The 20574-nt window shown below is 40.7% G+C and overlaps 1 protein-coding gene across 2 annotated transcripts in view; it reads right to left on the bottom strand.

Annotated features, from left to right (window-relative positions):
• LOC149434759 (chloride channel protein 2-like) overlaps positions 1-20574 on the bottom strand; it is a 224962-nt gene that overhangs the window by 106599 nt on the left and 97789 nt on the right. For both annotated transcript variants that reach the window (XM_089663427.1, XM_089663428.1), the window contains exons 8-12: positions 10606-10690; positions 10349-10504; positions 7190-7259; positions 4946-5056; positions 4644-4857 (exon numbers count right to left, since the gene is read on the bottom strand). In XM_089663427.1, the coding sequence (XP_089519553.1) occupies positions 4644-4857; positions 4946-5056; positions 7190-7259; positions 10349-10504; positions 10606-10690 (636 nt within the window). The remainder of the gene's footprint in view (positions 1-4643; positions 4858-4945; positions 5057-7189; positions 7260-10348; positions 10505-10605; positions 10691-20574) is intronic.

Genomic DNA, 20574 nt, shown 5'->3' with positions numbered 1-20574 from the left:
AGTAACAGGAAAAGGTTGCCAGTTAAAAATATGGATAAGACACTCAGCTCAGAAATGCACATACGCAGTTTCGGTTTGGAGCTGGCCAAGACCAAACAAGTGCCTACTACAGTGTGTTCGGGTGGCGGAGGCAACCCTTGAGCGTGTTGTGTGATGTTATGGTGCAAGGGAGCAGACAGACCCTCGTGTGTAGGTCTGTGGGGTGGGAGCAAGGCAATCCAGGAGTGGGACTGTCAGTGCAGTTTGGACTGAAGTGGACTGAAGGGACCACCAGGCAGGGAGAGAGACTGTCACTGTGACGGAGGAGGGGACGTGTCATGTCTGAGACGTGTCATCATCATCTGTGCTGCTGCACACTGTCAGTGTCACTGTGAGAGTCAATTTCACGTATGTGTGCCTGCCCATTCTAGGTTCTTGCCCTCCTGAGCCCTGTCCTGAGCTACTTATTACATATGGAAAATAAAATGTTTTTTGCCTTAATATCTACCTCAATGCATTGCTAATTCCATGTTGTACTTGTTTGTAGCCTAAATACTGAAAATTGCACTTAAAACTGTAATTTTTTAACTTTTGGAAATGCCAGTAAAAACTTGGCTGTGCCAGAAAAATTTGGGTGTCATGTCAGTGAATTTCAATCTGGTAGGTTGGGAACACTGGTTTCAAGTAATTCAAGGCTTTCAGTGGTGGCCCAAAGAACTCTTGGCCACACAAGTCCAATATGCCTGTAGACAAAACTTCCACAGCATGAAGGTTTGCCCTCAACTGCTTACACCAGGGTGGAGATCGTCTTAGTTGCTTCTCAGACCAGTGGATTTCTCTGCTTTTCAACAAATGGGTTGGCAAACTGTTAAATTTGGGCTACAAAATAAAGTTTCTTTCCTGCCCAACAGACAAGTTCTTCCTCTTCGATCTCCATCTCTCCCCATCTCATCCATGGAATCTTTACCTGGCTGTGCAGAATCTGCTCCATCAGGGTGTGATCGCCCTGGTTCCAGTTTTACTCCAACCTGTTTATGGTTTTGATGGAAGGGGTCAGACCGATCCTATACCTCAAGGTCCTGAACTGTTTTGTGAAGGTACAAAACAAAAGAATTTTTCCATTATGTGGTGGCTACTCTTCATCAGGGCGATTTCCTGGCCTCCATAGACACCGTGGACCAGTATTAAAATATTCCTATCTGGGCAAGGCAGCACTTTCTACACTTTTATATATTTAGAGAGACTGAAAAAAAGACACTAGTCCATCTAGTTTAAGCAAAAGGAAAAAAAAGTAAAAAAACACCCCGAACTGCCATTCGGTTGTTGCTGTCCCACAGGTGGTCTTCTCTGCTGTCCTGCATACAGGTCCTGGGTCTCATGGTATCCCCTTGTGGTCTCTTATGTGCAGTTCCACACAAGGGGTTCTGCAGAAGGAAATCTTTTCCAAATGAGACAAGTCCCTTGCATCCTTAGAGAGACAGATCTGCATGGGATGATTTGTCAAGTCCTCCCTCCTCTGGCTTCAATCTCTGTATCTTCTGGATGGAAAGTAATTTCTCTCCCTCCACTGGACTGTGGTCATGGCAGATGTCATCCTATCCGGCTGGAGTGGAGAGTATTGGATCTGCTGTTGGCCCAGGGCCATTGAACAACAGAGGAGTCTGGGCTCACCAGATGGAGCATCTTTGGGGTACTTGGTCAGGATCCAGTCTGAAGCGGTGTACCTATTTTAAACACCAGGGCAGAATGAAAAGCTTTGCATCCAAGCTCTTTCCACCAGTTATGTTTACGATAGAGCTCCCTGCATGTGGATCTTCTGGTGTCCTGTTTCACCAGGAAGGCTTTGAGATTTGTGGCAAAAATGAGGGATCCCATGGAGAATGTGATGGATGGTCTGCCATGGAGCCATTACCAGTTCATTTATGCCTTTCTGCCTTTCAAGCTTCTCCCTCATCTGTTGCACAGGATAGAAACCAAGGGGATTCTGGTAATTTTGATGGCTCCAGATTGGCCTCATCGATCCTGGTATGCAGACGTGGTGCGTCTGGTCACAGACGCCCCTTGACGTCTTCCTCTGCCAGAGGATCTTCTGTCCCAAGGGCCGATCTTCCATCCTGCTTTGCTGTCACTGGCTTTGACAGCCTGGCTCTCGAAAGCAAGGTCCTCGGAGACAGGGATATCAGCCTCAATTATTCCCACCATGTTGAAGACATAAATCCACTTCCAGGAACATTTACCATCGAACTTGAAGGGTCTATATTACATGGTGTGAGGCTGAGCGTTTTCATCCATGCATTCTCTCAGTGTCTTGGATTTTGGCCTCTCTTTATTGGGAAGTTAAGGGTTATGATTCTGCCCTGGTGGTCTTCTTTCAATGACTTCTGGTCAAACACTTCTTGATTTGTAATTTCATTCAAGGGATTACGGATGTGGCTCCCCCAGTGCAATCTCCATTGATGCTATGGAACCTAAACTTAAATGGGAACTGAACTTACAGTAGTTCTTTCAGCTTTTAAGAAGCCTACCTTTGAGAATATTAGGGGTCCTTCCCTTGGTGATTGGTTTACCAAATTGTCACCTTTTTCAGTTGTGATCACCTCTGCTCATTGTATTTTGAAGCTGGCAGCCTTGTCTTGTAATTTTTTTTATTTGGTCTTTCATAGTGATAAGGTGGTTCTCCACCCATGTCCTTCCTTCCAGCTGAAGGTGGTATCCGATTTTCATCTGAACAAGGACATTGTCCTTCCAATCCTGTGTCTGCACCCTGCCCATCTTAAGGAAGCTGCACTCCGCTCCTTGGATGTGGCTCAGGCTGGTTGTGTGTATCTGTCTGCTACGGCCTCCTTCCAAGGTTGGACTCCCTTTTTTGTGATCGTCGATCCACGTAAAAGGTTTGGTGGTTTCCTCTGCTACCTTTTTACGCTGGATCAGGCAAACTGTTATCTAGGCCCATGCCTTCAAGAGTTAGGTTCCTCCCTTTCCCGTCATGGCGAGTAATGCCTCTTGTGCTTGTGCGTGTTTTGGTTGCAAGGGCCAGTTTGGGGTTTTTTGCTCCTGCCTCTGGGTTTTCTCTGGTGTTCTTGAGTGTTTTTTCTCTTGCTTGCCCACCACTCAATGAAGCACTGCTTTGGAACTTTGCTATGTTCAAGTCTAATGAGAAGCTGTGCCCTTCAAAGAACATAAGCGAAAACTGGACTTTTTGTTACTGTAAAAACCCTTTGAGTTCATTGAAGAACACAGCAACCACCCTCTCTCATGTTCTTTGGTACTACGCTGTGACTGACTGAGCAGTTGATCACAGAATGGGGGGGGGGGGGTTGAACTACCAGTTAGGGCTGCCCATAGGCAGTGCTGTGTTCTTTTTTCTGTCTAGTGTCCTACACCTGAAGGTAACGCTATAACCCCACAGTCAAGACTAATCAGGAATGGTGTCCTTCAATTAACTCAAAGAATTAGATTTTACGTTAAAATCCTGTTTTTCACAGATGCACCATTTTTAGGTGGGAAGTTTGGTAACCTGGGTTCTGCCAGCCATGAGCTAAAGAGGTGTCCTAATTGTTTACAGGATTATGTACGAACATTCAAGGTGACTTTTGAACTTTTGTAAGACAGGGACATATTGTTCCCTTATTTACCTTCTCAACAGATGCAACTTTTAAATCTAAATTATTATACAGTCCCAATAAAAGGAATAAGATTTTGAAATGTCAAAAAACAGATTTGGAGAGCTTATAAATGTGTGGTGGTTTCACTGGAAAAGTACAGGTTAGCTATGAGTTTATTTTGCAGCTGGGGGGGCTTATACTTCTATTAAGAAAATGTAAAGCCATAAAAGGGATGTGTATTGTCAGTCCACAATCCTAATGTATTTTTACAATTCAGATTCTGACTACAATCCTTCAGAGCAAATGCAGAATGTTCTCTACAGGCAGGAAAGCTCCTCTTAGAGCTTATTCACACACATTTGGTGCAGACTGATGCTCAGGTTTCACAGATAATTGATACAGTAGTTGTTTACAGGTTCATGTCAGGTTTACATTAGGTTCAGGTCAGGATTAGCTCTGGGGATTATTCTGTTCATACATATGTGGTTTCGAAACGGTTCCCATAGAAGTCAATAGCCTGTAATCCTCACCTGAACCAGACCGCACTGTTCAGAAATCGTACATGACTTTTTCAAACCGCACTGAATCCGCTCCACCAGTGCACCGGACAGATTTGAACAGGCACCATAGGAAGCAATGTTTTTTCACATGCCATGTGGACTGGATGCAGTTCAAACCACAACCAATCCGCATATATGTGAACCAACACTCAGGGTCTGGTACATACAAATAAACAAACTTTTTTTTCACAATAAATTAAAACACATACTCTTAAGAAATAATTTCTTCTGTACCCGAGCAACAAGCTGACCTATGGCAAACCCATATGACATTTTAATTGGTAATTAATTAGCCACAACCCTATATGTAACTTTGGAATACCATGTCCATTATACTTAATAGATGATACAGATGAGAAAAAAAAAAAAGCTATAAACTGTAAATTGAGAATGAAAAATGCTACTGAACTGAAGACAGCACAGGAAGACAGACAAAATAAACTTACACTAAGCAAAGACAACAGATCGATAATAATGTATCATATAAGGTGATACTTACTCTTGGTGACCAAAACCCAGTTCTGGAAGATAAGGTAGTTTTTTAATGCGGATAATGCTGTCATAAAGCGATGGCTGCAAACTCTGTGCTACAGCATTTGCTAGAATGACTGCAATCATCACTGGCAGGATGTGAGAAATCTGCCCAGTAAGCTCAAAGACAATGACTGCTGTAGACACGGTATGTGTGACTGCTCCAGACAGTGCTGCAGCACCTGGTGAATATAAAAAAAAAAAAAAAAAGATTATGAAGATGGCAGCAAAATAAACAAACAAGTAATGATGAAGAAAAGAGGGACCTACCAACAACTGCGTAACCACCAGGTACAATTCGATATGTACTCCCATCACTGTGAATACCATCTGGAAACCAAGCAGCCATGCTCTCGCCAACCAACCTGCCAAATGCAGCACCTGCAGTAGGCAGATAGATTATATAATGATATTTTAAAAAGTATTTATGTAGATTGTTCATGTATTCAGGTAGTTCATCTACTATGTTGGAAGAGTGAGCAGTCACCTGCTGTACCCCTTGGTGCACCATGTCCTACTTTGATCCTTTGCACAGCCTTCTATAAAACTACCAAGTACAGCCCAATGCAGGCTGGACTCAAATTACCTCTTAGGTGGCCCTGTACACCTGCCCTAAAGCCATTACCTTGAGGCTTGTTTGCACAATGTGTCTACACTGACTTTAGTCCTAAGGAGGTAAGCTTGAACACCAGATAACAGCCAACTAGATGTTTTACCATGTCAGAAAAAATCTGGTTCACTCACAATCTTGTTAATGGGAGGATAAAAACAAAGGCTCTTGGCTGTAAGTGGTAAATATGAAATATTTATGAGAAAAGTATATCAAAATGAAATAAAAACAATGTATTGTTTAGAGTTAAACAGGATTAATAAACTACACAGAAAAACAGTTGATTCCCTTTAATACACATTCCTCAAACATGAAGCCAAGATATAAACAGTGTATTATTCCCACATTTTTCATCATCAACCACTATGGAAGACCCCTCAGTACATACACCCTCTGCTCCCCAGTACAGAAACGCCCCCCAAGGTACAAAAGAACCCTAAGGCTACGTTCACACTAGCATTGTGTGCAGGCGGCAGAGAGGCGTTTGGGAAGCGTTTTTACCGCTTCCCAAACGCCTCGGACAATTCTGCATTCTAACGGGAGCGTTAGCATCACAGCAAAACGGATGCCTCTGGTCGAGTCAGAAGGCGTTGAAGCCTCCTATTCTAGTCTATGGTGCCGCTCCGCAAATGCCCGGCCGGCGTTTGTGGTGCGGTTGCGGGGTATTTGCGGAGAGGTAACACCATTCAAACTTCATTATAGGCATTTGTGGGGTGTTTTTAACGCTCGGTAAACACCTAGCAACCAACACTAAACTGCGCATGCGGTATTTGCGGAGCGTTTGCCGAGCGTTAAAAAACGCTCCAAAAACGCCGGACCAACGCTTGCCAAATGCTATAGGGGCATTTGGCAAGCGTTGGTAAAACAGTCAAGTGTGAACGAGCCCTTAGAACAGACACCCACTCGGCAGATGATTTACAGTGGGAGCTCAGAGTAAAGGGAAGTCTGGAGCAGGAGAGGAAACTTACTCTCACACTGAACTTGGCTATCACTGAAGCTGCAGGTGCAGCACAATAATGGAACAGCCCCTCTGTTAGTTTGTTAATATAATAGGTGGCTTCACTAACCAATTAGGAGATTAATTTGAAAACATACTAATTCTAGCGCCTTTTTTCAAACTCAAAATATGTTCATCTTGACTTAATACTCTGTAGACATTTATACAAAAAAATTTAAAAAAAATGTGCTATGAACTACGTAGCCTAGATTGACCAGATTACAGGGACACACTGGTTGTAGTATCTCAAGTTCTTAGATAGTTGGTATGCAATCTACACAGCCTCAAAAATAATATACATATATTCTATGGTAAAAGTGATTCTCATCCAACTAGTGTTAGAATAGATTCACTAGGGTTGAGTTAATAAAGGCAAATAGGCTGTTCACTTGGTAAGGGAAGTCAGATTTTGCAAGAGAATTTCCTTCATTGAATGAGGCTCAGCTCTGCTGACTTCCATAATCCAATCATGTGCAAGATTTGCATGGTTGTGTATTACTTACAAGAAGAAACCACCACATTCACTAAGCTCTGAGGCTTGCTAACTGAACACCCTATTTAGATTTAGTAAATCAACCCCATTATGCCTTGCCATCATTACTGACAAACATATCAATGTAATTTACTGTGCCTCCTAAAGTACAAAAAAAAGTGATATATATTGAAGGTAACCTTTGCTTATTAAGTTTTTCATCATATGCTCATTTTACATTTCCCAAGCTTGTAACAAATTAATATTAAATGTGATCTCCCATATTTTAAAAAGGAAATCATATAATTTTTCAGTTGCACATTTTATTTGACAATGCATTCAACATTTATGAATTTTTAAAACAAATATCTCCTGGTTACTCCTTTATGAGTGTAAACTACAAATTAAAAGAAAAAATTTGGGAATAAAACTCACCAATCACAAAGACTGGCATGAATGCTCCACATGGTACTGGAATTGTAGTAGCCAGAGCAGACATCCAAAACTAAAAATGTTACAAATACATTAGAATATATACATTTTTTTTTTATTACTAAACCCGACAGTGAACAAAAAAATTCAGCATCACAGACAACTTCTAAAATGCATTATTATGGCTTTTGGTATAACTGTACATTTGTTAAATTATTATTTACATTTTAATGGGAAAGATTTATCCTGCGTTTTCAATGTATTCAATTTCCAATGGATTCAAATGATTTTTCCTTGTTACTAAAAGTAGAACTAAAGCTATTTTTTTCCATTTTGGAAAGGGTAAGGGTGGGTTATAACCCCTTTCAAGTTTTTTCCCATCTGTGTCCCATTGAGGATATTTGTCTTCACTTCCTGTTCAATTACCAAAAAAGGAAATGGGCAACAATTTTTTCAAAGTGAGGAAATCCCTGTTGCCAGGGTCACCAAAACTAGTGTCCCAAATGGAATATTTTCCAAATCTTACTGTTCTGGGAACAACCGAAAAGTTAGGATTTTATTAACGAATTTCACTTTCATTGTTAAAGGTAAACATGACAAATAGAAAGGCTGAATCTCTCTAACAGGGGAACAGACAGCAATAAAAAGCTGGCAGGTATTCTAACCCTTCTACACTTTATCCAAACTAAAAAAAAAAAATAGCCTGTCACAAAGCTTGGTCCAAAGTAGCCTCTTGCACAGGAAAATCCAACACAAGCATAAGTGAACACAGATGTATAAACACAGTGATTGCTCAAATAGGATTTCCTTTTAGTTACATTTTATCAGTAAGAAAATATTTAAGCCCAACATTCCATATTCCTGATGTGCACCTGCTGTACCACGTGCTTGTATGAAAAATTAACCTGTTCTCTTTGTATTGCTTCCTTTGTGTGAAATACAGTACCTGGTGTTCCTGCCAGTCCCCCTGCTTTCCTATTAAAAACTGATCACACTTGCCATGAGAACACAGAGTAGTCAGTTTTCTGACTGTGCTGGGAGCAAATCCAATGATTAGGCTTATGCTGACACGCCCCCTCTGCACAGCCATTCACTGGGAAGATCAGTGTACTGACCCTAGCTCTTATGCAGCTGAGAAAAGAGGGTATATGTTTACTTATGGGGGAAAAAAAGGGGGGTATTTATTATGTTTATACATAACACGTTGTTTTACAAGGTGACTGTTTAAAAATAATTTAGAGCTACATTCACACAATCGTTTAAGGCTATATTAAAACCGGAGACTAGTGTCGGTGCAAATAGTAGCGTCAGGAATCGAAGATTCCTGCTGCGCTTCTCACTGGGTAAAGAAGGAAAGTCAACTATCTGCAGCTAGTAGGTATTCCTTCTCATGTTGGTTCTCAAACATCCTCATGTTGGTATTAGTTCTTTGCAGGCATGGTCTAACAATAATTCGTAAACTGTCAAAAATGGACACTGACGTTCTGGTAAAACTAAAATGTATCGGGATGGGCCTTGTTTTCCTTAGATGCTGGGATGTTGGGGGATATACCATCTTTGCTTCACTCGTCTCCCTCTCTCTGCCTCATGACCGGTTTACACTAGAACACGGTATGCATGATTCCCACACTGCAGGTGACTGCACTGCTCTTGTGATCTGCATGCAGGTGCCAATTAAGCGGCACCCTAAATGCAGATCACAATGCAGTGTGTTTGCTGGCACCAAATTTCATGGTACTGTAATGCAGTGCATTTTAATCCCTTAGTGACAGAAGGTAAAATAAATGTTAACGCCTGAACACAAATGAAATCACGATTTCCTGATTTATTTTTATTATGAAAGGAAAACTAGGTCAAAATAGTTACCAGAATATTTTTTTTAATTTAGCTGTATAATCCTTGCTATTACCATAACGTACCATCAAAGAATAACCCAAAATAAATTTTTCTACTAATAACGATCGCAGCAATATCACATATGTGTATATGTTAGTTGTTTGTACTCGTAGTAGGGCCAATAAACAATAATGCTCATTTTTGCTTTTTTTACCCTAAAACACACTGACATTAACGGACACTGATCATTTTTAATAAAGTGTTTTTTAAATCCTACCTAAATTATATTGACTCTGACCTTTGACCCTGGCCTTTTCCCATAACCTTGACCCTAACACCAATCCTAGTACTAACCTAGATCAGACATTGATCTAGCTAGTTTTTTTTATTTTGTTTTTAATTATTTTTTACACACTTGTTTCTTTACATGTTTCACTCCTCTTTCAGAAGAGAAAGAAAACTCAGGGGTAGGCTGCACAGTCACTGATCACTGTGATAGCCAGCCAATCAGAGGCTATCACAGGAATCAGGTGACCAGGAACCATCAGTCCCGGGTGCCTGAAAATGCTGATGCACCTAAAAAACGCAGCTATCTGAATCTAAACTCATTTACAAATAGCAACTATCTGCAGGAAAAACTGTTTTAAGTCTAGGTTCACACCTAAGCAGTTTCCGCAGCGGTTTACAGAAACGCACTACAGTCCATTTAACTCGATTTCCTAGGGACATGTTCACATCACCCGGTACGTTTTTTGGAAAGGGTCAGGGACTTTTTTTTAAAATGCAAAAAGTTGCATTTTTGGTTCTATGGTTTGGTTCTTCAATGGAGATGCTGCAGAAAAGCATGTAGTACATTTTTGCTGCATTTTTTACACATTTTGCGTTTTAATATGCCTAGCAACAAGAAAAAAACCCCTGCAAAACTCATCAAAAACGTGGCAAAAAAGCACTGCAGAAACGGATCAAATGCAAACTGCATATGTGTGAACCTAGCCTGAGTGCAGATTACTGTAATTTAGTCGCTGTCAGATACAAATGTCCGTGTGAATGTAGCCTGCTAGGATATGAGCCAACATGGCCATCATGGTATAAGAGACTGTTTGCCAACTAGCGTATTCCTGATTCAACTGTCAATCTCTGTTTTTCAAAGAAACTACTGTACATACAGTACACACTTACTACAAAGTAAATAATGTGAAGAAAAACAAATACTAAATATGAAAAGAGGCAGAGGATTTGCAGAGGCGAATAAAGACATTAACAGTATTTTATTTGCAAATGTATTTACAGCGCAGATTCATATAAAATGGCTCAGGTTCATCTTACCTTCATTAGGATGAAGACCACTAGACTAACAAACACGTTTGTTTTAGGGTTTTTCCAGGCACTGGAGGCTCCTTTGAACATAAAGTCTTCTGAGACACCTTGCTGAGCCCATGTGCAATTATCAAACAGTGTTACTAGGGTTTCTTTCTGTGTCAGCTGTAGAAAAATAAAGAGCCAATCATACTTTTTCTTTTATATATTGCATATTTTCTTATGAATCTCTAGCCTCAGGTAAATTCTACCAACCGCAATCTTACCTGGCCAGCCATAAATTGTCCAAATCCAGGAGGGAACGTCAAAGTAGATATGAGTAGGGTGACCACAGCAGGAAATAACAAGCGCCTGTGAAAAAACAATATAGCCAGAAGTTATAACCGTATTTTTATTATTGTTTATATACAGGATTTATATAGTACCAGCAATTTTTGCAGAGCTTTACAAAATGGAGGCAGACAGTACAGTTACAATACAATTGTAGACGCCTAGTCTACAATCGCCTGAGCTCCTACCTCAATGACAACAACCTTCTTGACCCTTTACAGTCTGGCTTTCGCTCACTACACTCCACTGAAACTTCCCTACTAAAACTCACTAATGATCTACTAACTGCTAAAACCAATGGCCACTACTCCGTACTCTTACTACTTGACCTCTCTGCGGCTTTTGATACTGTTGACCATCTGCTCCTCCTCAAAAAACTCCACTCTCTTGGCCTCCGAGACTCTGCTCTCTCCTGTTTCTCCTCCTACCTATCGCAGCACTCCTTCAGTGTTACCAAGAACTCTGTCTCCTCCTTTCCACTCCCTCTTTCTGTAGGGGTCCCTTAAGGTTCTGTCCTTGGACCCCTTCTCTTCTCCATCTACACCTCCTCCCTTGGTCACTTGATAAACTCCCACGGCTTTAAGTACCATCTCTATGCTGATGCCACACAAATCTATCTTCTACTCCTCACCTCACCCCTTCAGTCTCCTCTCACATTACTAGCCTACTAAGTGACATATCGGCATGGATGTCACTCCACTTACTCAAACTCAATCTTTCCAAAACTGAGCTCATACTATTCCCTCCAGCCTGTGCCCCCTCCCCTGACTTCTCCATCAAGATCAACAATACAACAATCAGTCCCTCCCCTCACGTCAGGGTACTAGGTGTAATCCTAGACTCCCATCTGTCCTTTCAGCCCCAAATCCAATCGCTGTCCAAATCTTGTAGACTTCACCTCTGCAACATCTCTTGCCTTGACTATTGTAACTCCCTCCTCATTGGCCTACCTCATTGTAGGCTATCCTCTCTTCAGTCTATCATGAATGCTGCTACCAGACTCATCCACTTTACTTACTGTTCCATATCTGCCATCCCTCTCTGCCAAGCCCTCCACTGGCTTCCCATTGCCCAAAGAATAAAATTCAAAACATTTAACAACATTAACAATAACATATAAAGCCATTTATAACTCTGCCCCAAATTACATCACCAATCTTGTCTCCAAATATCACCCAAACTGTACTCTCCGCTCCTCGCAAGACCTCCTACTCTCTCACTCCCTTATCTCCTCCTCCCATGCTCGTCTCCAGGACTTCTCCAGAGCCTCCCCCATCCTCAGGAACTCTCTAACCCAATTTATCAGACTATCGCCTACTCTGCTTACTTTTAGGCAATCTCTGAAAACCTCTCTCTTCAGGGAAGCCTATCCTGCCTTCAGCTAATAATGGACTCTTCTCTTCCTCCTACCAGTCCATCCCCCACAGTTATTACCTTTTGTACCACTAGCCCCTCCCTCTTAGATTGTAAGCTCCAAGGAGCAGGGCCCTCTTAACCACCCTCTTGTATTGAACTGTATTGTTGCTGTATTGTCTCCCATTATATTGTAAAGCGCTGAACAAACTGTTGGTGCTATATAAATCCTGTATGATAATATAATAATTCACTACAAGAGGAATCTGCTTATTAGAGCTTAGAGCAATGTTTAAGTAATTTAAAAAAAATAGCATGTTTAATATGGAAGAGCAACTTTGTTAAAAGCATCCATGCTAAGTTGAAACAGACTTTTCTTCCTGAATACTACAGTTGTGCTCAAAAGTTCGCATACTCTGGCAGAAATTAGAAAATTTTGCTATTGATATTGAAAATATGACTAATCATGCTAAAAAAAAAAAATCTGTCTTTTACTTAACCACTTTCCTCTCGCCCTATAGCAAATATACGGCTACAGGGCGGCAGGGATGCGCAAAATCATGTATATATATGTGACTTTGCATTTTCGGGTAGGGGGCGTGCACAAGCCCTACCCGCGCTGCTATTCGTGGCCTCGGCTGTCAATCAACGGGTCCCAGTCTGTGATTGCTTGCCAGCACCCTGTGATCACGAAGCATTACCGACGGAGGGAGCTCCCCCGTCGGTAATGCACGTCAGCTCCTGCACACTGCTATGCATGGCTTTGCATAGCAGAGCCATGCAAAGCAGTGTGCTTAAAGTGAAGCACAAACACAGCACACTGCAAAACAGCACACAGTTAACCCATTGATTGCCCCACGTTAACCCCTTCCTGCCCAGTGCCATTAGAGTGTCAGTGCTTTTTATTAGCACTGATCACTCTATTGGTGTCACTGGGGATGTCAGTGACACCAAGTCAGTTCTCCCAGTGTCAGAATGCCCACCGCAGTCCCGCTATAAGCCGCCGATTGCCATCATTACTAGTAAAAAAAAAAAAAATCCCATATATATACTTCCATTTGTAAACGCTATCTATATCTTTTATGTACACCAATTAATTTACATGTATTGGGATTTTTTTTTTAGCAAAATTATGTAGCAGAATAAATTTTGGCCTAAATGTATGACAAAATTTGATTTTTTAACATTTTTTTACTAGACATGTTTAATAGCAAAAAGTCAAAAATATTGTTTTTTTTCTCAATTGTCAGCCTTTTTTCTTATAGCGCAAAAAATTAAAACTGCACAGGCGATCAAATACCACTGAAAGAAAGCTCCATTTGTGGGAAATAAAGGACATAAATTTAATTTGGGTGCAGCGTTGCATGACCCTGCAATTGTCAGTTAAAGTAACGCAGTGCCGTAACACAAAAAATGGCCTGGTCAGGAAGGGGGGTAAATTCTCTGGCGAGCAAGTGGTTAAGGATAATGATCATATAAAGCCATTTATTATCATATACTTGTTTGGCTCCTTTTAAAAACATAACAATAACAGAAATCACAGCAAATGTCCCTGATCAAAAGTTTACATACACTGGAATGTTTGACCTTGGTACAGACACACAAGGTGACACACAGAGGTTAAAATGGCAATTAAAGGTTTCCCACATCCTTGGTTTTTTAAATTGCAATTAGTGTATATATAGTCAATGAGTTTATTAGCTCTCAAGTGGATACACTAGGCAGGCTAGATACTGAGCCACAGGGAGCAGAAAAGAACTGTCAAAAGAGCTGCGTAACAAGGTCATGGAACTTTATAAAGATGGAAAAGGATATACAAAGCTATTCAAAGCCTTGAATATGTCAATCAGTACTGTTCAATCACTTATTAAGAAGTGGAAAATTTAGGGAACATTTGATACCAAGCCAAGGTCAGGTAAACCATGAAATATTGGCCACAAATGGCATAGGAATTTTTCAGGATACAAAGAAAAACCCACAAGTAACCTCAGGAGAAATGCAGGCTGCTCTGGAAAAACAAACTGTGGTTGTTTCAAAGAGCACAATATGACAACACTTGAACAAAAATGAGCTGCATGATCGAGTTACTAGAAAGAAGCCTTTACTGTGTCAATGCCACAAAAAACCCAGTTACAATATGCTCGACAACACCTTGACACGCCTCAAAGCTCCTGGCACACTGTAATCTGGAGTGAAGAGACCAAACTAGAGCTTTATTTTCACAACCATAAGGAATATGTTTGGAGAGTGGTCAGCAAGGTTAATAGCGACAAGAATATCTTCCCCACTGTAAAGCATGATGGTTGCTCACCGATGTTTGGGGTGGAGGAGTGAGCTCTAAAGGCACAGTGAATCTTCTGAAAATGAATGGCAAGATGAATGCAGCATGTTATCAGAAGATATTGGCAGGTAATTGCATTATTCTGCATTAAAGATGCGCATGGGACTTTCCAGCTCAAAAATGACCCCAAGCACAAGGCCAAGTGGACCCTCCAGTCATTAAAGCAGAAAAAGTTGAAGGTTTTGGAGTTGCCCTCAAATTTTCCTGACCCTAATATCATCAAACCACTCTGGGGAGATCTCAAACGTGCGGTTCATGCAAATGACCAAAGACCTGAAGGCATTTTGCCTAGACAAATGGGCAGCTATACCACATGCAAGAATTGAGGGCCTGATAGACAACTATTGCAAAAGACTGCACGCTCTCATTGATGCTAAAGGAGGCAATATACAGTATTAAGAACTGAGGATATGTAAACGTTTGACAGTGGTCATTTCATTTGTTTACTTGTTACCTTGTTTTGTTTTAGGATTGGGCCATTCTGTTATGACCTACAGATGAATATGAATCACAGAAATAAAAAACATGTGTTTTGCCTGCTCACTCATGTTTCTTTAACCGCTTGCGCAAAATCACGTATATAAACGTGATTTTGCAGTCCCAGCTGGGGGGCATGTGTGCCCTACCCACGCCGCCATTCGTTGCCTCTGCTGTCAATCACTGGGTTCCAGCCGGTGATTCCCTGCCGGTACCCAGCGATTGCCGAGTATCACCGACAGGGGAGAGACCTGTGTATAAACACATATTTCTCTCGTCAGCTCCTGCACACTGCTTTGCAGAACACACACTATGCAGAGCCATACAAAGCAGTGTGTTTGCACTGAAAAGCACATACACAGCACACAGGCAACCCTTTGATCGCCCCAGGTGTTAACCCCTTCCTGCCCAGTGCCATTAGTACAGTGTCAGTGCTTATTAGCACTGATCACTGTATTGGCGTCACTGGGGACGTCAGTGACATCAAGTCAGTTTCCCCTGTGTTAGAATGCCCGCAGCAGTCCCGTTATAAGTTGCGGATTGTCGCCATTACTAGAAAAAAAAATTCCAGTATATATACCGCTATTTGTAAATGCTATAACTTTAAAGAAAACCAATTAATTTACACGTATTGAGATTTATTTATTTTTTTGTAGCAAAGACATGTAGCAGAATAAATTTTTGCGTACATTTATGATGAACTTTTATTTTTAACATTTTTTTACTGGACAAGTTTAATGTAAAAAATTTTTTTTCAAAATTGTCAGTCTTTTGTTTATAGCGCAAAAAATAAAAATTCAGAAGCGATCAAATACCACCAAAAAAAAGCTCTATATGTTGGGAAAAAAGGAAGTAAATTTAATTTGGGTGCAGAATTGCATGACCGCGCAATTGTCAGTTAAAGTAACGCAGCGCCGTATCACAAAAAATGGCCTGGTCAGGAAGGGGGGGTAAATCCTCGTGTTAAAGTGGTTAAAAACAGTACAAACTGTATACAATTCTCCAAGCGTATGCAAACTTTTGAGCACTACTCTACTTACAGTTTTAGGCACTTTTATCTTTTTTTTCCAGTCAGCTCTAGGTCCAACTCTATGCAGAAATTACAAGTTGAAATATTATTGTGGTATTCTACTCAATTTTACTAAAGCAAACTTAAATCTGATGCAGGTACCAAGTTATGTTGCCATAATGTGCACAGCATTCTTGCACATAATGGCATCCTAACCCTGAGTGTGAACTCCTTAAGCTATGCACTCTGACTTGTTGCTTTGACTGCAGCCTCTGACATCTTCTGCATGTCTTCTTCCAGGTCTGGTGTCTTTCGTGTCTGCTATTGGGCAAGCACTAATAATTTCTGCACTTGTGCACTTCATCCATTAGTGCAGACTGTATTGCGCATTTGCCACAGACAGTCTAAACTAATGAATAAAAAGTGATAAATTCCTTACAAACTGAATGACAGACCCCTAGAAACTATAATCCCTCCCATCCTACTACTGCTCTGTTGTAGCAGACAGACCAAAGAGGAAAGTAACATATGGGGTGAAAGAACAGTGTCTCTCAATGGACTCCTACAAAACAATTTTATAGAGAGTACAAAAATCCATTTCTCCCATCAACTCACTGAGAGAAACAGCTTTTTGGTAATAAAGTAGAACTATAGGCAAAACATTTTCACCACTTTGGATAGCATGAGGGAGGGTTATAACCCCTGTCAATTTATTTTCTGGCATCTGTTTCCCATTGGGAAAATGTACCTTCACTTCCTGCCCCACAGACAAAATAGGAAGTGAGAAAATCTCTGCAAGTTAAGGGAATTCCTTGGGGACCCTTAGGTCATTACAACTAGTGTCCCCATTGGAAGATTTCCTTATTACTTTTTTGGGGACAACCCAAAATTCAGGGTTTCTTTTACTTTCACTGATAATAATAAACAGGACAAATAGTGAGGGTAATTTTCCCTAACGGGGACACTGACAGCAATAAAAACCTGACAGGAGTTCTAACCCCTCTCCACTCCATCCAAAACTAAATAAAAAAGTTTTGCCTATATATTTACTTTAAGAAATGTCCAAAAGCATTCCAAACAGAGGCATGGGCACATCAAAGCAACACAAGCAAACCAGCCCAACAAGAAAAATCCAACAACCAGGGGAAGACTCAGACATTAACCAGCCACCTGCAGATCTTCTAAGCTCTAGCATCTGCAGGGGGCAGATACAGAATATATTGCCAAAAGTATTGGGACACCCCTCCAAATCATTGGGTTCAGGTGTTCCAATCACCTCCATTGCCACAGGCATGCAGACTGCTTCTACAAACATTTGAGAAAGAATGGGTCGCTCTCAGGAGCTTAGTGAATTCAATCATGGTACCATGATAGGTAGCCACCTGTGCAATAAGTCCATCCATGAAATTTTCTTGCTACTAAATATTCCACCGTCAACGGTTAGTAGTATTATAACAAAGTGTAAGCAACTGGGGAACAACAGAAACTCAGCCAAGAAGTGGTAGGCCACAAAAAATGACAGAGCAGGGTCAGTGCATGATGAAGCGCACAGTGCGCAGAAGTTATTAACTGTCTGTAGAGTCAATAGCTAAAGACCCTCAAACGTCATGTGTCCTTCAGAGTAGCACAACAGAAGTGTGTAGAGAGCTTCATGGAATGGCCGAGCAGCTGCATCCAAGCCTTACATCACCAAGTGCAATGCAAAGCGTTGGGTGCAGTGGTGTAAAGCACGCCACCACTAGACTCTAGAGCAGTGGCAACGTGTTTTCTTGAGTGATGAATCACTCTTTTCTCTCTGGCAATCCAATGGACATGTCTGGGTTTGGCGGTTGCCAGGAGAACGGTACTTGCCTGACTGTAGTGATGCACTACACTGGGTAAAAAAAAAAAAAAGAGGTCCTTGGTCTCAAAACAACCTTGTCTTTGTGCAGAATTAAATGCGGCTCCATACAGGGCAATATATATAACTCAGAGACCCTTCCATTCAAAGTGATGGCCACAATAAAGGCTTCCTTACAGGTTATTATTAACTACTTGAGAACCGCCCGCAATGTACTGCGGACGGGCGGCATGCACAGGCAGAGTGACATACTGGTACGTCGTTCTGGCTGTACTAACACAGGGGGGCTGCAGATCACGGTAATTGTAAGATTTTATTCAAAAGATGTTCGATTGTAAGCTCCAAGGAGCAGAGCCATCCATTGTAAAGCGCTGAGCAAACTGTTGCCGCTATATAAATTCTGTATAATAATAATAAAAATAGGAACCCAGTGGTCATGTGATCACTTTGCTATGTTTGTTTTTTTTAACTATTCGCTCACCGCAATGTGCGGGCAAGCGGCGGCTCTGGGCAAAGAGATGTTCTCCTATGTCATGGCATGTGAGAGTAATATACCATTTAAAATGACAACTTTGTGTACAAAGAAAAAAAAAAGTGTCATTTTCCAAAAATTTGTGGCAAAAAATAAAATCTTTCATGGACTCAACAAGCCCCTCAGGAAATTCCTTGGGGTGTCTACTTTCCAAAAATGGGTCATTTAGGGGATTTTTGTACTACCCTGGCATTTTAGCACCTCAAGAAATATGGTAGGCAGTTAGAAAGTAAAAGCTGCATAAATTCCAATATATATATATATATATATATATATATATATATATATATATATATATATATATATATATATATATATATATATATATATACATACATACATACATATACATATACACATATACACACACACGCACCCACACACACCATAGTTTGTAGATGCTATAACTTGCATACAAACCAATTAATATACACTTACTGGGATTTTTTTTTTTTTAACCAAAGACATGTAGCAGAATACATTTTAGCCTACATTTATGACTAAATTTTAGTTTATTAGATTTTTTTATAACAACAAATAGAAAATAAAAAGTTTTTTTTCCAAATATTTGTTCTTTTTTCAATTATATCACAACAAATAAAAAACCCAGTGATGATCAAACACCAACAAAAGAAAGCTCTAAAAAAAAAAAAAGACATCATTTGTTTGGATACAGCACTGCATGACCACACAATTACCAGTTGAAATAGCGCAGTGCCAAGTAGCAAAAAAAAAAAAAAAGGCCTAATCAGGAAAGGGGGAAAACCTTCCGGGGCTAAAGTGGTTAAGGAAATGTCTTTGCAACAACAATAATACTAGGTTTGATTCCCATGGTTGAGTGGACCCCAAAAAAGGGAAGCAGGGTGGAAAACTGGTCCTTCAGATAACAGATCTGGCCAGTCTGATAGAGACCATGGCAAGTTGGCGTACCATACTTGCAAATAAAGTCTAAAGCTATGTGAGTGACTGAATAGCCCTCACTTTCAATCCTTCAAAGTAGATGAGGCGAGACCTTCATCAGAGGAAATGCATAGGTTGGGGTATACGGGTCCTATGGAGCCATTAGAGTGCCCATCGCATCCACTGTCTGGCCCCTCATTAGGAACACAGATCTGTCAAGCCTATTTATGAACCGGACATCCAGCATCCTCACAGACGCGGCCCTGAATGTCTTCTGATGGAGAAAAATATTTTGCTGAATACGGACGTCAACGGCTAAGAAAATCTGCTTGCCAGTTCTACACCCTGGGAATATGAACCATGGTGATTACTGGCACATGAATCTCCACCCAGAACAGTATAGACTACATCCATCAACATGAACACTCCTGGTGCCCCCTGATGATTGATGTAAGCCCCTACCAGTAGCTGTAGATATGAATAGTCTTCCAACTCAAGTGAAAAATACAGCAGAGATTAAGACGATATCCATTCTCTGCAGACACTAAGCAAAACTGGGCAGGTGGGACGAGGTAATGCCTCTGGGTTGGCCGTCAGTATCTGTATGCCTATTGTAAATTTCTCCTGTAAATATAGCCCTTGGTTGCATATTACCATAAAGCTGTGTCCCTCAATGGATGCCAAAGAAAAATTCTCATCGAACTAACACAATTTCCTTTCCGCTGTGTTGTATAGCCAGCCTACAGCACACAATATATCTTCATGTAGCGTATTTTAGGGACCTATACATTGCTAGATGCATGCACTGAGTCAAGAAAGAAAATGTGCAAATATTAAAAATAAATTCATAAATAAATCATTCTAAAAACAGGGAAGAGGGAGCAGCGTAGATAGCATATAATGTGAAGATGCTCTTTATGGCTTTAAAAAAGTAATGGTCTGACTTATAAAAAACCCTGACTGTGTTGTAAATGTTATGCAATTTTATCTCACAGCTGAAGCAACAGATTCAATGCAGCAGGGAAAGTTATGGCACAGGTGCACACCGTGAATTCTCTAATAAGCATGTTCTAAGTTTACCAAAGGTATAATCCAAATTCCCAGTATAAGCCAGATCGAGAAAACATGAGATCATTCACCATGCAGTTGAGGAGATATGTGCACTTCCTGCACATGACAATAACTTTAAGGAGTCCACTGATAAAACAATCATGTACACTGCTCAAAAAAATTAAAGGAAACTTTGAAAACACACCAGATCTCAATGGAGAAAAATATCATGCTGGATGTCTATACTGATATGGATTGGGTAATGTGTTAGGAATGTAAGGACGTCCCATCATTTTATGGAAATTAAATGGATCAACCTACAGAGGACTGAATTCAAAGACACCCCGAAAATCAAAGTGAAAAAATTGTGCAGCAGGCTAGTGCATTTTGCTGAAATTTAATT

This window comes from Staurois parvus, unplaced genomic scaffold (assembly GCF_062004578.1).
Source record: "Staurois parvus isolate SC_StPar_1 unplaced genomic scaffold, SC_StPar_1.0 ptg001686l, whole genome shotgun sequence".
Taxonomy (NCBI): Eukaryota; Metazoa; Chordata; class Amphibia; order Anura; family Ranidae; genus Staurois; species Staurois parvus.
Note: the sequence above shows the minus strand (reverse complement) of the source record. Positions and strands in the feature narration are given on the sequence as shown.